Raw genomic sequence first — 12,237 nt, 5'->3', positions numbered from 1 at the left:
TCCCTCCACAGAGGAGGCTCGATGGTGAAAATTTCCCCTCCTTTTTTTCTGCTTGTTGTGGTTTTACCACTTGAAGAACATCCCACTTCTCTAGATGTGCCCTGGCAACCGCCCACCAAAGAACCCATTCGAAGCACTTTCGAAGAAAAGTTTTCAATCCTTCTTTCTACCATTACTTAATATTATTGGCAATTTAATTTGAACAATAATATCATTGTTGATTATTCTACCTCTTCCTCATCTTCATCCCCCATCTCCGCATCCAAATCTAATACTTCATAGCGTAGCCCTCCGGCATATAACACACATATCGCCCGACGGCCCTGTCGTCCATTCACATCGATCCTGACCGGTCGAGCCTTCGGCGCAAACCGATGTTTAACAAGTTCAGCAAAGCGGGGTTCGGGAAACGAGATGTCCACGTCCGTTGTAGCTTTGGGTTCTTGGTGGTGAACGTCGTAATATCTGATTGAGAATGGAGGATTAAGGTCCCCAATTAATTGTACTGCTGGTTCGAACGGAAATTGAAGAAGGAATGCGGACCCTCCTAGTGGCTTAGAGTTAGAATAACATCTCAGCTTTATTGCGGAGGCATCACATACCATTGTTTGACCACAGAACCATCAGCTTATCGTCGTCAATGAATTGCACCTGCCGAATAATCCCCTCCTTTAAGTTTATCGCTCCGACATGAGCTTCTCGGGTAGAACTGACGCCGTTCTCGGAATCAAGAACCACTCGATATATGTAGGCTGTGTGCTTTTTTGCCGTCAATCGTGCGGCAACGTATATCACACATAGATCCTCCCCCCTCCCCACCACTTCATAGCGCATGGTAGAGTCAAATACCGTCTTATCGCAACACTCGTGTAAAACAAGTGGTGATCTATGAAGAATACCCCTCCTTTGAGTGACCGCAATTTGACTAAAGACCTTCTCAAACTGTAATCCGAGGCGTCTGGTCAAGTTATTGATCTTGGGAAGTTCCACCGGCTCCGCCTCCTCAGTCGCCTGGTTATGCTGATCCAGCAATTTTTTGAACATGTCGTAGAATGACCTGTTATCTCCCTTGGTTGGAGCCCACTTATCGTCAGAAGCAGCAGGGGGTTTTGCAAATCCCATCATAGGTAGCTGCTGGATGAAGTTCCGTAGCGAGCTCTTTGTTAAGGGACCTCGAATGTATTTCAGCGTCAACGGGTACTCCACCAAGTCTGTTTTCTCCATGAGTTCTTCCAGTGTTTGAGACATGGGCTCTGCACTAAGCAAGTCGATTTGATGACGAAGCCAATGAGAAAATGAATGGAACTGGGCCAGTTCTTCGTTCGTATTTATGATGATGTGGTGGGCCAGGAGATTGAGACAATCGAGTGTCTCGACAATAGCATTAAGATCCGAGGTTTCTAATCCAAGAACTTCACTTAATTTTTGAAATTTCGAGAGTCCGATGAGCCGGCTCAGGAGAACCTCGCAGCGCTCTAGGGCGGGAAGAAGACACTCATGGGTCAGCCGTCTGACAATCTCGTAGCCTCCCGACACAGCTTTCTCCCATCTCTTATGGCCCTGTAACTTTGTTAGCTTCTGAAACATTGCATGTCATAGGAGCTCCGTACTCTTTCCCCAACAATATCAACAAGGAATTCCCGAAGAGGCTCGAAGCAATCGCCCGTCACGACCAGATGATATGCTGCTGTAACAAAATCACAGTGACACTTTTCTTCCAGATCTTGATTGACACTACGCATATACCTTGCCGGTAATTCCTGTGCATTCTTCCACTCCAGCTCAATTTGCCTTTGTACCTGACAGATATACCGGAGCAAATTCTGGAGCTGCGTCGTCTTATGCGCAAGAAGCGAGAGATACCGACCAGAACGCGTAATGAACCGCAAATCAAGCGTGAGCAGACGCAAGTCATTTCCAGTGGACGCAACAATTGCATGCGTCGAGCTTAGTGGATGGGATGCATGCTGAAGGATGTTACATGGCTCAGAGTGAGAAAACATAGCTGAGCCAATTTCAAAGCAATCAAAAATTCGCAGATGGACAGTCCCGTCCTCAAACCCGACCAGTAGGACATCTACCGCATCACTCGTATTCTTATTCGAGGCATGAAAAATCGCGTCAATGGATGCCCGCGAACTAAACACATCGTCGCTATCATTCCCCACAATCAGTACAAAAGTCTTCTTCCCATAACAAGGCTCAAGATATTTAAAGGTTAAAGAACAAACTCACTCGCTCCCCGTAGATGGTAACGTGCTCAGCCTCGGTAGTGAACTCTCAATATCAAGCAAGGCAAGCTCCCTTGGCAAATCAGCCTTGAGCAAGGCTGCAGCTTTCGACGGCTGCGCATCCAGCGACAGCAAATCCTCCACGGAGAGTTGCCCGGCAGCCTCGTTCAGCTGCCGCTGTGCAGCCTTGCTATCAGTAAAATTCACCCCCCAGCCCAAACAGGTGACTTTGAGGTCTGGCTGGGGTTCGCCCGGCGGGCTGTAAGCAGGGTAGTGATGGACCGTCTTCCCGCTATACGCGCTTATGACTCGGATAGTAGAATCTGCGCACGCGACAGCTAGGAGGTGGCCTGGAATTTTGTTTTGAACAAGGTCAGCCTTGCACGGAATTTCAACCATCAACCTGAAGGAGGATGATGGGTTACATTCGATGTTTATCGTAAGTTCATAACGTACCATTATTCTTCCACCGCAATGCTCGTATCTCCCCGCTCCCATCATCTTCATCTAGATACGGGTCTCCCTTGAACGAACCCCCGAAGACCTTTTGCCCGTTCAGTCGGAAAACGCGCAATTCATCAACTTCTGTAACCAGGGCAATGAGGTCCATCGTCGGACAGTATGTGATCATATCCGCCTTGCATTTTGCCGGTAGCGACTTCTCCCCGACTGGAGTGAGTTGCGGCTGGATTGGGGATCCATCTTCAGCCATTTTGAATATAAGTTGTGTTTCTCTAGTCCATCATAAATTATGAAAGTAATTAATGTTGCTGATCTCGCGCGAGGATGCGCGAGCCTATTCTGCCATGGATTTTTGGTTCCTGTTGCTGTTTGACGAGACGGAACTTGATTGATCGGGTGGAAAATAGGATTCTTGGCGGGCGGGCGAGTGCCTCGCCCTGTCTAAATGCAAGGTACACGCCCAAGTCAGAGAGCACGACAAAGAACAACACTTTCCATAGTCTATACGCATATATTTAATATTATGTGTAGTCTAGATATTCTTAGGAATGCAAGTGTTAAGAGATCCTTATTGATTTACGGAAACACTATTGCTAAAGGTTGCAAATATCTAAAAAAAAAAAAACATTCCGTTCCATCGCCATGCTATATATAATACAAATATGCTCGCAATGCTATTTCCGAAATAAAAGAACACAAAAAAAGAAATTCCTTACAAATCCGGAGCACCTCCGGATTGGATCATGTTTTTCAAGTAACTCAGCTCATCCATCATCTCCTTCATCGTCGCAGACTGGGACAGGAACTTGCTGTAATGAGTTGGATCATTTGTAGGTGTAATGTTCTTGTCCCTGGACACGGCACCATCGATGCTTTCAGAAAACTGACCTTTGTCTGCGGGGGGACTCGATAAGCCAAGGCCTTTTAATTCCATGGCTTGAAAGAGAGCCGCATGGCGCTTGGGGTTGCTTTCCAGCAGCTCCTCTTCTTCGTTGATGTGGAGACCAGGGATTTTCAGCTCAGATGGGGATAAGGCGACAGTGAGACGAGGGGGAGGTAAATCCATGGGCGGAGTGTCCTCTGAGAGAGCAGGAGACGGATTCGAGCCCGCAGTCAGATGTGGCGTGTTCAGATTGCTGCGCTCGCCATCGTCGGGGGCAGTGGAACTTTCTGGTATGCTCATTGTTGGGATTTCAGGAGAATTCTGTTTCTCGTTGAACGTAGAAGAGGATACCATAGATTCTGGAGACACCATATCAGTATCGGTGCTCCACTCGGAGAAACGGCTCTTTTCGCATAGATCTCCCCCGTCGGTAGAACTAGTTTCAGTGAAGTCCGAGAAATGGCTCGCCAGAGCCTCCATGTCCAATGCCTTTTCCTTCTCGTCGAGATCGCGCAGCGCCTCATCCATGACCGATGAAGGAGAGTTCGGAAGAGTGGGAAGTCTTTTGTTCATCACAGTATCTGGGGTTAGAGGCGTGGCTTCTTGAGGGGTCGTTGCCGGATCGGATGGCCTTCTAAGCATGGAGGGAGTAGAAGGAGTAGAAGCAGGGCGTTGCACGAGATGACTATGGAGATTGCCCGAACCAAGCCATGGCTTCTTTGGCCGTAGAGTCAGAGCTTTCTTTGGCGTAGAATCAATTGGAGCCTTGGTATTCAAAGCGCGTCGTTCTTGAATAGTCATTGACGCGGAGTCATGAGCCCGCGCAGACACAGGGCGTCGGAATGGAAGATTGTCTCCGCCACGGCACTCTGCCATATTGCCAATAGAAGGAGAACGCATATAGCTATCATTTGACTGGCTTCGGACATGAATGCGATTGTCGTGCGGAGGGGCCAAGGTGTTGGGGATAATGGCTGGAAATGTTATACCCCTATCATGATCAACCATTGGCGAAAGACGAGGCGTTGGGCCATTCAATTGGTGGAAGGCAGCTCGTAGACCTCTTGATCTCGGTGGTGAGACGGAACGAGCAGTCTTTTCCTCATTGCGGGGGTGTCGAATTTTCGGACCGTCGTGGGCCGGTTGAGATGAGCCCCTGTTGGTCGCTCCTCGTGGAGAGGTACTAAGGGACAAACTTGATGTTGGTGTCTGCTGTGGGGAGGTGCGGAGACGAGGCTTGGGCTTTGGAGGCTCCCGAGGGTTCATAAATTTATCTTCGGGATTCATAGTCTGTTGTGGCATTTGAACATTTGGGCTCCTTGATGTGTGAGTGGAAGTCGTATCGGGAAGAACAATGGGTATTTGAATCACGTTGACAGGTTGGCCAGGTAGAAATGGACAGTGTGTTGTCATTGGTTCTGCCTCGTTGTAGTGTTCGACGTCGTCGTCCAGCAAATACTAAGTGTATCATTAGATGGTGGAATATGGTCAAGGGTTTGGGGAGACGAACATAGTACCAATAGGTGCAGCCCATCTTCAGTCCACCAGAGCGAACCGGAGCCGAGTTATTTAACGGCCCGTCATATGTTATGTTTGTGAATGTATGACATCCACGCCAATGCCCAGCACCCATACGCTTATCCCTTTCCATGGCGTACGGTTTCGAAAAGTTATCCCAGGAGCCCAGCAATTTCACCGAGCGGACGTGGGGACCCGTGCATCTGTATCAGAAATAGTTAGCAGCATTCCAAAGGTCCAAGCGGTTTCAGGTGCACCCACAGTAAGAATGTCATCAATGTAGTAGACGTCATGGCCAAACAATGTATAGTCAACAGCAAAGGAATGAAAATCCAAAGCAACGCGCTAAATAAGGACGAAAGGGAGTGAAAAATCGCGCGAGTATGAAGGAGCGAACCCAACGCAATCGCAGTATTAACACAGCGCTTAAAGGAGCGTTATCCAAGACCAGCTTGGTAAGAGATTGAATAAAAAGAAAAAGGAAAAGGAAAGGTGCCTTGACGGCTATAGACGAGTTTGCCAAATGTGCCGCCTTCGAAGTTGGAAAAGAAAGTATCAAAGTTGACGGCTGAAAGGTGAGATATAGGGTTGCGAAACCTGCGGCACAGCGCTCGTCGCAGACAAAAATAACAACAAGCAGCAGCGAAAGGGGCCAGAACAATCCGAGCAATTTTTAGATTCGGACTTTTCTGGACGTCAACGATTCATTAGCCGCGGTGCCTGCAGGGACTTGAAACTGAGGTTCCTGATATTTGTGGGCGAGGAGGTCAAGGAGAGCTGATGGCCAATGGTGAGGGTGGACGAGCTGTCTGTAAGCGCCCACAATGCGGATACAGCACCAGCGGGCGAGAGACGATTGGAGAGAACAAGGACAAGGGCCAGCGCTTGTTGCAGGTGTCGGGAGTTTCAAAACTGTTGACACGAAGAGGATCATACGTGGCACGGGTCGAGCGATGAGGTCAAGTTATAAGTTGATCAGCGATCGCGGGAGACAAAATCGGAGAGGATCGATCGTCGGGGACGACGTCCAGCTAGCAGCTCGCAAAAAAGAAATTGGTGGGCCGTGGGGACCAAACAAAGCGATTGACTGGATCCTCAGCAAGAGAACTGACTGAGATCAAGACCCAAAAGGCAGCCGTCATCATTTTCAAGGAGATTAGCGAGAGAATTAAACTTATTAGATCCATCACAGCGGCGTGTTTATCGGATGAACCAACATGGATGGCGCGAGCTGACGACGTTCAGGCCTGGAGCTAACTAGCGAAAATAGCGAGATCGTCAGCACGGAGCGCCACATGGTTGAGTTGGATCCTGGCAAAAACAGGACGTAGTCTGGGAGACTACCGAACATTAGCAGGGCGCTTCAGGTGGAGAGCGAGCGCTGGAGTCTGCACTGGAGGAAATCATGATGATGCGTCCTGGGAGTGTTGTTCCTTGCGTCCACGTTGATTATGGCTGACGTTTCCTGGTGAACTGCCACTCAACTGGAGTTTGGAACTGCGAGGTCTGTGATCGACCAGCTTCTCCTTTTTTCAGGGATTGGGTGCTGAGTCAATCGCTCATCAAACGAACCAGAGTGCGTTGCGCTGAAACTGACGAACGACGCTTGGACTGGCCGAAGATCCTTCTCTCACGACCAGAAATTATTGTTTAATTTGCCAATCACGGCGTCCGTTTGGAGAAATTCCCCTGATGCTGAATGAGAAATTCCTCATATTTCGGGCCAGTGAGATCATAGGTAGCCTCGCGATGACATCGGCTAGGGAAATTAAATAGTCGTGTTTCAAATGTCATTCCAGATTCCACCTCTACTAGCACGAGCAACGTTGTTTACTGTGGAGTTTAAAGTGAAGAGGTATTCATTAATATTCTGGTTGATTCGCGCACAGTGGACCATCTCTTGCACCACCTCGACGAGTACGCGAGGTTGCCTACTTAACTAGCTAGTTCTGAGTTCTTCGGACTCAAGTTTCAGGTTGGCAGCGCTTACTGCGACACCACAGACGCTAAAGAAAGAAACAACCTGGACGAAACTCCTTCGTAACGCCTGGAATAAAACAGCCTGACCGCCGCCCATACAACACGAGATATCAATTAAAATAGAAACGCGTGAAGGAAGAAGGCAAGAACAAATGAAAATCAGCGCGAAGCCACCGTCCTGTCATACTTTTTGTTTACCGCACCCAAAACACACTTGAGAATGCCGTCGGCGTTGAGCACCCTCCCTTTCTCGCCCTTCCAAGGTACTGTATCAACAATGTCTCGAATTCCATCGTTGCTGCGTCTGCGAACAAGCTCATCGTCCAGAGCCTCCAAATACTCCCGAGCAGCACGGTCGTTGCCCACCTGGAAGAACTGGATGCCCACCTGCCATGGCGCAGCCTGCACATTGGGATGATCTAGTTGCCTGGCCGCGTTAACAATGACGGTCTCTGCATCGTCTGTAAATACACCATCCGTAATGACAATGATATTGAGCGGCTTGAGTTCCGACTCTTGGCCCTGGTTAGTCAACTTGGCGAGCTCCCGACAGTAAGGCGAGAGTATGTTATGCAAGCGAGTCCCTACTGGGGTAGCGCCGCTGGGTTGGACGGATTTGAAGATCTCACGGACTCCAGCGGCGTCGGTGACGTTCAGGTAGCCGCCTGCGTTTGCAGTTCGTCTTCCGTCATCGCCGCCGAAGATTGAAGAGGGGCGGTTGCGGTGGTTGAGGAAGTAGATATCGATTCCGTCGGAGTCGTACTGAGTGCAGATCGGAGCGATGGCAGCGATGGCATCTTCGGCTTCGCGCCAGCGTTTACCACGCATGCTGCTGCTGTCATCAACGAGGAATATGGTGTCGAATGTGCTGAGGAACGAGTACTGCGTGTCGTTAGGGGCGAATCCCGTTGAGGTGGAAGTGCCTGCTGCAGGTGCTGGGGTCGCTGGAACAGCGGCAGTGGCGCTATAGTATGAGGGAGGCGACCAGACATCCGCTCCAGAGGTAGTATTGTCCTGATATGACGGCTTGTGATTCTGCATCCCGTAGGGCTGAGATGGGACGTGCGAGTGCAGGGATCTGGAGGCTCCGACGGACCTGGGCTGAGCAGGAAACGCGCTCTGTTTCTCTTGCGAAGAATGACAATTGCCCATGTTTACAGTTGAGCTCTGAGGAGAAGAAGATGAGAAAAGCTTCCGCAGAGAAGGCATGAGGAATCTCGTGGTGAACAAGGGAGTATGCAACAGTTGTGTTAAAAAAGTGAAGACCTCACTGGTTTGCAAACTGCACTCTGTCATGCCTTAGGCTATACTTTATACCCAAATACAAGGCTCTCTCAAGGCGTCCAAGGTTCATTCACAAAACGACATTGTGGTTGGTTCTTCAAAGGCTGGCGTCAAACGGATAATGAGGACCATTCAATGAAGGGCATAGATTTCTACAATTTACAGAAAGGCCCCATAGCAACAGTGAAAGCTCGTTTAGAAGTCACAACAATGCTCGGTGGGCTGTGTTTTGTACCAACGGTACCACAAGGCTGAGGGGTGGCGGAGCTAAGACCATTCTCCTCGTAAGGCCCGCATTGCCTGCTACCAAAACTTTGGGATCCTGCCTTGAGCATAGCCACAAAAAGGAAAACAAACGCCGATATTATTCCCACCATCAAACTAAATACTAGTGATGATTCATTATTGCGCCCGGGCTCCGTGACCAGTTCCCATCATGTAAAGCTAAACACAGCCCTTGTTCAGCCCAAGTTCCAGATCCAAATGGCATATGCTAAATGCAAAGATAATGACTCCCGCAGTTAAATGTTCCACGTCCCAATCAATATCCGATTATAGGCGCTCGCGTCGCCTGAGGCCCGAAAGATCACTCCGTCCTCGGTCTCCTCCATGCCTTCAAACACTCCAGCTTCTGATTCTAAGACATCGATAAGGGCCAAGGCTTGGTCAATACCAATGCTGTGCCCGATGAGCCGCAGACATTTCCGGATCCACACACGGAGCGGGTGATCTATTGGCTCTGTGCCCCCAGCAAGCGTCAAGGGCCAAAGAAGGAGCATTCCACCGACATAGCAGTAATTGGTGGGAACAGTGAATGCGGATCCTGGGGCACCCTCTACGCCGAGGTGGTACGCAACACTGGCACAGATGTCACTTGCCAGCTCACGTGTAACATTGCGGATTCGGGCGCAGTGGTTCTGGAGCTCTTTGGACATCGCCATGGTGGGGGAGGCAGCGGAGAGTCGGCGGAGACAGCTAAGGATGATTTCGCAAACAATTATCCGCGCGCAGCGGTATTGGTTCCACGTGTGACAAATCCATAGGTCACGATATACGTGGTATTGCTTGTTATATGGGAAGGGTTTGTAACCAAACATCTTGACCCATTCCTCGACCGACGAGCAGTCGTACGTTTTATATAAGAAATCGGGCGGACCGGCCGCTACCCATGCCAACAACTCTGCTTCCACAGCGTATGCGGCGGACAACGTTTCGTTTGCGTCTGTCAGGGATTTTGAATGGATGATACCTGCCCGCAGGTTGGAGAGTCTTCCGGCTATACATATTAAGCGATCGCAGTAAGCATCTATTTGTGGCCGTAGATACATCGCAATCTTGGTACATTCCAAGAGCGATTCAGGCACTGCCATTCCTCTTTGAAGGCAGCTGGTAATCTTTTATTTTTTTCATGAATGTTAGCTCTCTGATTGTGGATGGAAAATCTCCGAGACATACAATCTGAAATCTTAATTGGACGAAGAGCTTAAGCCCTTCTTCACTCTGGAGGTGCTCTGGACCCCGCAATTCGAGTAACGCTGCAGCCCCTTTAATGTGGTTCGTCCATTTTTCAATACTCATTATAGAACGACTCGTGATAACCTGCGGGGCTACCATTAATTTCAACTTGTCAGGCACCTCGGAAAGCCAACCTTACCTCAAAAATAGCCAATAACAAAACTGCTGACAGTGTTTGATTGGCTTTCGATTCCTTTTCATTACAAACGGCCCGCGTCAAAAGCGTAAGTGCATGGCCATACTCGCGCTCAGCAGCAAGCTCCAGTTCTTTTGATCGTCGCACACGCGAGAGCATAGCCGTCCCCACAGACACAAGCGCGGCCACTTGCGCTTGTTCGCTCGGGGTCGCGCTCGGGTGGCCCGGAGATTTGAGTTCGAAATTCACCATAAAAATCTCTCCAGGCCATACATTATGCCGAAGGAAGTAGTTGACGGCTTCATCTACAGTCAGTTTCCACGAAGGCTGTACCTTCCAGGGTTGATATGCGAGGTCTTGCGCTTGCAGTTGGTCCCCGTTGATCAGCTGCACTTCATCGATGTCATTATATTCAGAGATGTCAGTACTCGTATTCCCCGACGGCGACTGTATCGACGTCGACGGACTCGCCTTCCCGGCAGACGAGGCCTCGGGGCTGCTGGTGCTACTGCTGCGCAACTCAGACAGGGGCGGAGATGGTTTGGGGACGGCAGCAGCGGGTTGTTTCTTCTTGGAGCGTCGACCAGATGAACCTGTCTTCGCTTTTCGTACAACCTGTTGGCTTTCATCCCGAAACATAAGTGACAGTTCGTCTCGATAGCCGGGACAGGCCCGGTTTCCCTTAGTGCACTGGGAGCAGGTTGGTCGGCCCTGATCGCATCGGATCTTTCGAGATCGGCATTCACCGCAACCTTTACTTGGTTTGCCGCAGAAAACCATCTTGATCTGGGTTGGCGGGGCCTTGCACGAGGTCCGCCGGAGGAATCGGGGAGGGGGAAGCACAATGCAGACGGGGGGCAGTTGAGAGATGTTACAAGAAAGGGTAAGCAGTGCGAACGCGCGAGCAGGTCGCTAACCAGTGCGGGGATAGCGCCCACTGATTCTCACATCCGAGGTCAAGCCTCAAGAGGTGCCCGCCTCAAGCGGGGGCACACCGCGTCCCCAGGCGATTTCGGCGAGTCAATGCTCGAGTTGACGAAGTCCCGCGCAGTCAGTGGCTGGGTCAGGGGGGGTTGCTCCGCCTCAGGCACCAAGAACGTTGTTTTATGCGGCAATTACACTCACCGCCAGCTGACCGCCAACTCAATTAGTTCGTCCGCGTCGCTGGTCTCTATCAGGCATCAGAGAGAGATAGCCCATGGCCTACAGAAAACATTACATTCCGCTTGAATGCAATCCTTCTAAAACTCTTTACACATCTTATCCATCAGATAGGGGTCTCCCATCCTCTAATATTCCACGATGTATCGTCCCTGGACGACCCGGAACTTCTTGCCATGACCCCACGCCCCGCGCTGGCTTTAGTCCTAGCATTTCCAACGCCGAGCGACTATGATGAGAAACTAGAGGCACAAGAAAGGACGAAATAAGGTAGGAATGAGGACATGAACGGCGCTAATGTTGTGTGGTACAAGCAGACCATCAACAATGCCTGTGGACTCTCCGCTACCCTCCATGCAGCCTGCAATGGCGATGCGAGGGATAGTATCCGTGAGTGGAACCTTCTAAAAAGGCCATAAAAAATGAAAATTAAATTGAACATCCAAAAATCATGTAGCCGAGGAATTGTTATTTCCTCGCAAGATGCATCTGTGACGGTTTACAAAGTACATACTGGTCTTTTCACAAATTGACTTAGTCTCCAACTCGCATTTATCTCGTCTGCTCGGAGTTTGCGCGCCGTTAAGTCAATCGGAACGCGCCCGGGTCATTGAAGAAGACGTCGATTTAGATGCCGTTTATAAGTCCGTAGCCCAGCAAGGCGACTCGGAAGTCCCCGAAAGTCCCGAACATGTAGTCGATTTTCATTATGTCTACTTGGTCAAATCCCATACCAATGGCCAGTTGTACGAGTTGGGTGGAGACAAACAGGAGCCAGTAGATATGGGAGCCCTAGGATCGGATGAAGACGTTCTGTCAGTAGCTGGACTTGGTGTATTCGAAGGTTTGTCCAGTGGGAAAGAGAGTGAGCTGGTGATAATTTCAGCTTACTCGTGCTGGCACCTCGATAATTTGAATTTTCAAATAAAGGCTGGAGCCTTTCCTGGACATTTATATAATATATATATATATATTTTGGACAATTAATAACCGGTGTTAATAGTATCATTGGCTTCATGTAGTTATTATATATATGCTTAACAAACAAGCCCAAACGCTATATACAT

The 12,237-nt window shown here is 49.6% G+C and overlaps 5 protein-coding genes across 5 annotated transcripts; 1 reads left to right on the top strand and 4 right to left on the bottom strand.

The window, feature by feature from the left end:
- Positions 1-111: 111 nt before the first annotated feature.
- Positions 112-3,077, bottom strand: ASPVEDRAFT_36501 (putative anaphase-promoting complex component Cut20/Apc4). The gene is made up of 5 exons (XM_040811222.1): positions 2,688-3,077; positions 2,236-2,581; positions 1,611-2,154; positions 603-1,560; positions 112-547 (listed from the first exon to the last, which is right to left on the bottom strand). The coding sequence occupies exons 1-5, from the start codon at positions 2,941-2,943 to the stop codon at positions 222-224; spliced, it is 2,430 nt and encodes an 809-aa protein (XP_040662872.1). The 5' UTR covers positions 2,944-3,077; the 3' UTR covers positions 112-221.
- Positions 3,078-3,405: 328 nt separating this feature from the next.
- Positions 3,406-5,387, bottom strand: ASPVEDRAFT_24083 (uncharacterized protein; the record flags this gene model as incomplete). Its single annotated transcript, XM_040809622.1, has 3 exons — positions 3,406-5,034; positions 5,087-5,297; positions 5,356-5,387. 3 exons carry the CDS (start codon positions 5,385-5,387, stop codon positions 3,406-3,408), a joined length of 1,872 nt encoding a protein of 623 aa, XP_040662871.1.
- Positions 5,388-7,233: 1,846 nt separating this feature from the next.
- Positions 7,234-8,226, bottom strand: ASPVEDRAFT_49163 (uncharacterized protein; the record flags this gene model as incomplete). Its single annotated transcript, XM_040814128.1, has 1 exon — positions 7,234-8,226. One exon carries the CDS (start codon positions 8,224-8,226, stop codon positions 7,234-7,236), a length of 993 nt encoding a protein of 330 aa, XP_040662870.1.
- Positions 8,227-8,879: 653 nt separating this feature from the next.
- ASPVEDRAFT_122775 (Zn(II)2Cys6 transcription factor) lies at positions 8,880-10,789 on the bottom strand (the record flags this gene model as incomplete). Its single annotated transcript, XM_040806019.1, has 3 exons — positions 8,880-9,752; positions 9,814-9,957; positions 10,013-10,789. 3 exons carry the CDS (start codon positions 10,787-10,789, stop codon positions 8,880-8,882), a joined length of 1,794 nt encoding a protein of 597 aa, XP_040662869.1.
- A 464-nt stretch (positions 10,790-11,253) lies between these two features.
- ASPVEDRAFT_873227 (uncharacterized protein) lies at positions 11,254-12,230 on the top strand. Its single transcript, XM_040818039.1, has 2 exons — positions 11,254-11,560; positions 11,709-12,230. The coding sequence occupies exons 1-2, from the start codon at positions 11,455-11,457 to the stop codon at positions 12,155-12,157; spliced, it is 555 nt and encodes a 184-aa protein (XP_040662868.1). The 5' UTR covers positions 11,254-11,454; the 3' UTR covers positions 12,158-12,230.
- The last annotated feature ends 7 nt before the right edge of the window (positions 12,231-12,237 follow it).

This window comes from Aspergillus versicolor (genome assembly GCF_001890125.1).
Source record: "Aspergillus versicolor CBS 583.65 unplaced genomic scaffold ASPVEscaffold_1, whole genome shotgun sequence".
Lineage (NCBI taxonomy): Eukaryota > Fungi > Ascomycota > Eurotiomycetes > Eurotiales > Aspergillaceae > Aspergillus > Aspergillus versicolor.
The sequence above is the reverse complement of the archived record's forward strand: the minus strand, read 5'-3'. Positions and strand labels throughout refer to the sequence as shown.